Source organism: Alosa alosa, chromosome 13 (assembly GCF_017589495.1).
Source record: "Alosa alosa isolate M-15738 ecotype Scorff River chromosome 13, AALO_Geno_1.1, whole genome shotgun sequence".
Lineage (NCBI taxonomy): Eukaryota > Metazoa > Chordata > Actinopteri > Clupeiformes > Clupeidae > Alosa > Alosa alosa.
In genome coordinates, this window is record NC_063201.1 from 16,774,768 (window position 1) to 16,781,346 (window position 6,579).

Sequence of the window (6,579 nt, forward strand, 5' to 3'; positions counted from 1 at the left end):
CCTGCTTCTACAGTCCTCATCCTCTGTAAAGTCACAAATAAGCCTTCAGCCATCCAGAACTGGGGCAGAAGTCATTCAAAGTAAAAAAGGCTCCAGATACAATTCTACATGTCTCCCAGCCCCGGACCATCTTCAATCAAAGGTAGTAAATTCATAAATAAACCATTAGAATTAAATATTTGCCTTTGGCAGCAATGAGTAAAATTCTTTTTTTTTTTTTTTTTTTAAAACAGCTGACAATGTACATATAGACAAACTTTGAAAATACTGGTGCATTATATATGTATAAAAATAAATACAATGCAATCACTCGGAAGTTAAGTTGGCTAACTTTCTAATCCAAACTTCAACTCTCATACACACACACACACACACACACACACACACACACACACACACATTTGTTTTTCTTTCCAAATAATAATAATAGCTGTAAAAACATGTCAAGTCTTCCAGGAATGTTACTTCTGGCACTGGAACGCAAACCACACAACACACACGTGACAATGACTCTTTCACTCAAACACATGGGACACAATAAACACACACTGCACCCCACGGGCACAACATCTCAATTTACCACATCTTTTTCTCACATACACCCACCCACACAGACACACCCCAGTTAGGCCACGATGGCATATAGCACCAATGACATGAGTGGGCTTTTCCTAAGATCACAAGAAACTTAATCAGTTCCAATACACACACATACATGATATAAAAAAAATAAAAATAAAACGTGTTCGGAGCTCGACAGTTGAATCCTCTCAACTGCGCATCAGCAGCGTTTAGCCTATAGACTGTTTTCACCTGATGCACGGCCATTTTGTCCCCAGCTTGTCTCTTGGGCTGTTTCTGCATTTTCAGCTCTGGCCAAGGAGCAATAGCTAGTGTTGCTGCTAGTGGTGGCAAGTAAATACTGCCATACAGTAACCTTGAGAAGACAGACTTAAACACAACAATGCTTGCTGAAAACCCCCCATCTAGACAAGTTGGGGGCTGAATCGGCTGGGCGCGCAGTACGATATAAAATCCCAGAATCTGACACGGAGGTGGCTCATTTTAACCTGACACCCTTGCACAAGACAGGAAGGGGACATCGCAGTTGGGGTTAAACTAGAGACATGTTCACACAAATAGGGCTTCTTCGCCTGGTCGAGTGGCTTGTCCACAAGGTTCTTACTGGCCAAGAGGCTTTTCCGTACTCTTGGGTGGAGTCAGGACACCTCCCACAGCAACAGGAGATAAGCGGTCTGTGTTCTCTTGCTGCCTCACGTGAACGTCGTTCTGCGGAAAGACCACAACGATGGCATTAGAATCAGAACCGATAAAGATCTCCACACATACCTAGGTTTGATGGAAGAGCTAAGAGATTCTCTGGTTGCAAGCTCTTGCTTTATGTTGCTCATGCTATGTAAGTCTTATACTTTTTAAGTGCTGTGTAAATGTTAAACCCTTATGAAGTTTGAGCTTCCTGCAAATAACAGGCGTTTGGTGAAAGATATAACGTATTAAAGACTATTTGATTGGTTATTTTCAAGTAAACTCTAACTTCTGGGCCTATGTAAGTCTTGATATATTATCTTCTACTCCTTAGTGTGACTGTGGATGCGACATATATACGGCAGATATGTAAACGTGATTCCAGCTTGAGACTCACCAGCATGCCCAGGTAGTCTGTGTGTGTCTGGATGTTGTGACGGTCTTCAGTAGCAACCTTCCGGAAGTCCTTGAGTTCAGCCTTCTCCTGTTCGCTGACCACCGTCATAAAGGGGGCCATCCAGCTTACACAGGCTGCCACATTCTCCCACGTTATACCTGTGCCAAACATACCAACAAAACTCATGAGCACATATACAGCACCAGTAGTCACAACCAGATTAACTTAGGGAAGGATTAAAAACATTTACACTACATATGTAACTTTGTTAAAACCACATAGTAAACTCAATTGCCTTTACAGTTTTTGTTTTGTTGACAAAGACAAAGAGAAACAAACAATTTGGAGAAAATGCTAACAGGCTGAAATGTATGTCAACAAACTCCTTACCCGATACTTTATGAACAACTTCAAAAGACGTAAAGTGACAAAAGGCAGCAGCGGCTAAAACTCCGTAGTGGAATTCCAGTGAATTGATGTCCAACATGCACAAATCCAACAGCTGCAAAAAGACAAACAAAAAACAGAGCCATTAGCACAATAACAATTACATCACGACACTTACACATGGAGCAAAGCTGCACTGTGAGCAGCAGAGACAATGGAGAACATGCCTGTGTGATTTGGATGAATACTTCTTGGGAAAACTGCGGGATAAGGAAATTGGGGCCATCCTTCAGGGAGTCCACCTGTGCGTAGAGCTTCAGCCAGGAGACGACTGTCTCAGGACAGAGCTCCCACTTCAGGGCCTGTGGAACGATGAAGAAATCAAATGAACATAAAGCTCATCTCGGTGCGATGGTCAGAATAAGAGGCTAGCTCAGACGCTAGGTACAGACCACGAGCAGATCCCATTTTGTTTTAATTCAATTGTGTGTGTACCTTGAGCACAATGAGCTCCATTCCCAGAATGTCCTCCTCCTCACAGGCACCGTCTGTGACATAGGCAAACTCATGGAGCTTCGGAGGGTAGATCTCCTGCACAGTCACAAGGACGCAGTGTTGATCACAATGGCAAATAACAATCAAAATTGTCTCTTGACACAGCCAGCAACAAGGTGATACATGGACAAATATTCTGTCAGTCAAATAAACTTAAATAGACAGTAATCATGTAACACCTAGAGGTTCTAGCCAAGACACAAAATACAGGAGATCATTCAGCACCAAGTGTATTACATTGTTATTAATTACACAAAGTGAATACACGGGACTGTCCTTACCTCAAGTTTGGAGGCGATGAAGAGGGCTGTGATTCCGATGAGCTGCAGCTGGTTTTTGGCCACCTCGCTCTGGGTGAGCATGAAGCGGTCAAAAAAGTCCTGGGCCAAGTAGAAGGTCTCCCGATGGAGCGAGTAAGCCTCGCTCACCTGCACAAAGAGAGAAAGAGAGAGAAAGAGAGTTAGTTAGCACAAGAGCACGAAACCTCGCATGTCACAGAATGAGAAACATGGGAAGGTACTGAGCAGGGGGGCTGTTTTGTGTGCCCGGTTTTGAGAACCGTTTTTGAGCTCTGTTTCGACCACAAGGTGCCATGCAAATGAACACCCTGTGAAGACAGCGCCTCATGGGTTTCAGTAATCTGCCTCGTGACTCACAGTATTGGGACTGCAGATTTCAGTAGAATATAGACTCTCTGGGAACTGAATCCATACTCTAGGCCTTGCCAAAATCTCTATTGTATGTCTATATTACTCATATACCATCACATTACATAGGTATAACTATGATGAAAGCTCTTATGTTATAATGTTGTATACTGGGCTGCAAATCATGCAAGACCATCTCCACTGTTAATCTCCTTACCTCCATCAGCCAGTCGAGGAGAATGGCCCTCATCTTGGGCTGCAGATTGGGGTGCCGTTCCATGAGGCTCTTGTCATGGGTGTACTTCAGTTCCTTATTCAGCATTTTAATCCACACGTCGTCTGAGCTTGCCCAGCTGTTAATTACACAATTAACCTAAGTCAGAACAGTGTTTGGCTAGCACTATTTGTTTGTAGGGTAGGCTACATATGCAAATGTGAAAACAGGATCACCAAATGAGAACCATCAAATAAGGACAATAAATGACCCATTCAATTGAGGTGTGCCACGCAGATTTGAATTTTTAAGTCATGGAACACAATAGACCGGGCAACAACAGGAGAGATGGGCCATTAGCACCTTCTGTGGAGCAAAATGGAGTTCTGAGTTGACTCTCAGAAACCCCCAGCCCATAGCTGCAATTACAAGGAACCAACCTGAGGCTTGGAAGTGGGGACGGCTTAATGAAAAGATTCTTGAATCTGTAGCGCTTAAAGCAGGAGGTATTGGCCGTCTCCTCTAGCTCCTTGTGGGGCGTTTCGATGAGGACACAGGGACTAACTTCTCCCTCTGGCCACCGGTTCTAAGGACAAGAGCCAAAATCACATTTCAATATAAAGCTGCAAAATACAACTACCTACAATTAAAAAGGCTGTCATGTTGCTAGAAATAAAATATATACATGTTTTGTTTAAATTAATATGGTAGCTGTCTACTGTACTCCTTAAGAATTTGGCTCGCACATTGCGCAACGCATTTGTCAAAACAAACATGAATCATCGAAACAATATGACGAATAAAAATACACAATCTCAAAATGTATTCTCTTATAGCCATTTTAAAGAATCCAATCGTTTCAAAATGCATAACTTTGACGGGGACAAAGAATGGCTATTGCGATTACGCGGGCTGGGGAAAAGGGAGGGACCAGACTTGAGGCTGGTCAGTGGCGGCTGCGCCAAAACCCATCGATTAGCCCACTGACACAGTTTAGCCAACAAGCGAATTAGCGCACAACCCCCACGATGGGCCAGCCAGAGAAACATGGTTAATAAATATAATAATTAAAATAGTTAGAAACCAACAAAACATGGCGACCCAAGAACCACTTACCTGAATCTCATAACTTTGCTTCTTAGCAGCACTTGGCATCTTTTTATTGCACTCCTGTGAAATGAAAATTATTATTTAACGTTAATGGGTCACACCGAGAATGAGTGATTAATAAAAACCATTAACGTTATTGTTTACAATATTGTAACACAACACAATCAGTTACATACATCAGATTTTCTTTTCCTGCTCAAAGTGGCATTCGTCTCTGGTGCATTTTCATTTCTTGCTTGCAGAGTGATGCGGCCACTACAAAATGTAATAAAAATGTTAGTTGGTGATATACAGCACAGAACAAACCAGGGTTCTTTTCCAAAGAAGTAGCTACTGGAAACTAGTTAAGTTAACGTTACAGTTAATCTAGCTGACTCAAGTCAACGTTAACTTACCTGCGTCTTGACATTTTCTTGATGGTGAAGTCTGGATGATAAAAGTACCTAAAACGAGGACAGGTTCCATTATTCACAACGAACATAGTATGAAAACATTGTCACAGCAAAAAGCTAGTTTAAGATAAACTGGTGATTTGGAGTTAGGCTAATTTAGATAACTTAGCTAAGTATGATAGCAAACTTCCACAACCTAAGACCTAAACCAGAAAGGCAACAAAGCCACTCATCGAACTTCAACACAAAACCTGTCCATAAAAGGTGCATCATCCGATGTTTCTTAGACAAATGGCGTACATATGTAACGTCAACTACCTATAAATTATATATTTATCTTACAGTAACCATCAATGTTAACTTACATTAGCTCGAACTCGATATACAGTCCTACGCGCCAATTTGTATTAAGCGGGAGGACAAACTGATCACAAGTAGGCTAGTACCCTTGTGTTAGCCATCCTACTCCTCTCACCAATCAACGTTTTTTTAGGTTGCTATATAGTTTAAAAACCACACTCCGCAATAGAGACACTATTACAAACAACAATCTTACACTAGAAGACCGTATGAAGATACATAACTTTGGTGACTACCACAGCTAATCAAGTAGCTTAACTTACTAGCTCGCTAACAGATATCAGAAAAAGTTGAGTTGGTACATTCACTTATGCCACGTCCTTGTACATTCCCTATCTCAAAGTTTTGGCAATTCTATTGTATACGGAAAACGACCTCTAAATGCTAATGGATAAAAACTACAACCATACACTACTATCCTTGGCAAATGTTCCTGATAAAAGGCAAATTACGAGTTGTGTCGTATGTAAAGCTAGTGCCATGTAAACTCGAAGCCACTGATATTTTCTTGACCTAAACTCCATTTCTGCCTATCAAATAAGGTAACTGCATTTAAAAACAAACACATTTGCACATAGGCAACACCCTGCAAACAGTACACAGAACAAAAAGAAAGTAATAGGATAAAAACACAAAATATGCAGAAAAACCGCGTCTGCCTTTTCTTTACCTTTGAAGCAGAATGAATGAATGCATCAGCTGGCGCCGGCGCCAATCCTTATATTCGCCCACCAATGGCCAATGCGCATGTGTGTCCGCGGTCACTTTTAGCGCCCCAAATATTAAAATTAAGCATTCAAAAACTAAATGAAGGGATGTTGGGGCTTTTGTGAGAAACGCTTTCAAAGGTTTGACGAATACTGTATTGTTTCAAGACTAGAGAAAGATCTGGCACATCGAACTGCTCACCAGATTATGTTAGGTATGGTATAGCGATTTTGTTGATTCTTTTTTTGAAAAAAGAGCACTTTCCCTATTTTCCGGTTGGGCGGAATGTAGGGGGAAGGACTCAATATAGCATTTACCATTCACCACTTATGTTGTTTTTCTGTTTTGGATGCGTTCTACACCATTTTATTGGTGAATAGTAAAACTCCAGATGACATTTCCTGATATGGGAGGAGCCTGAGAGTTAGCTAGCCAATAAGGATGGCGAAAATTGCGACAACGTGTTTCTACCAAAAATGTAAACAAACCAGAGAGTGAACTGTGGAAGTTTTTCACAGGGCCTTCCATCGAATCTGTCACTTT

At 41.6% G+C, this 6,579-nt stretch overlaps 1 protein-coding gene across 1 annotated transcript; it reads right to left on the reverse strand.

Annotated features, from left to right (window-relative positions):
* Positions 1–227: 227 nt before the first annotated feature.
* ccne2 (cyclin E2) lies at positions 228–6,014 on the reverse strand. The gene is made up of 12 exons (XM_048260510.1): positions 5,999–6,014; positions 4,972–5,019; positions 4,753–4,831; positions 4,583–4,636; positions 3,907–4,052; positions 3,470–3,605; positions 2,887–3,033; positions 2,546–2,641; positions 2,278–2,412; positions 2,054–2,165; positions 1,664–1,821; positions 228–1,290 (listed from the first exon to the last, which is right to left on the reverse strand). The coding sequence occupies exons 2-12, from the start codon at positions 4,983–4,985 to the stop codon at positions 1,183–1,185; spliced, it is 1,185 nt and encodes a 394-aa protein (XP_048116467.1). The 5' UTR covers positions 4,986–5,019; positions 5,999–6,014; the 3' UTR covers positions 228–1,182.
* Positions 6,015–6,579: the final 565 nt, after the last annotated feature.

What these genes read in the sequence shown, in the direction of transcription:
- ccne2 (XM_048260510.1), bottom strand. An exon ending in GCAGGAAAAGAAAATCTGAT is followed by an intron (nt 4,637 to 4,752) that starts GTATGTAACTGA and finishes TTCATTTCACAG; the next exon opens with GAGTGCAATAAAAAGATGCC. An exon ending in AGTTGTTCATAAAGTATCGG is followed by an intron (nt 1,822 to 2,053) that starts GTAAGGAGTTTG and finishes TGTTTGGCACAG; the next exon opens with GTATAACGTGGGAGAATGTG.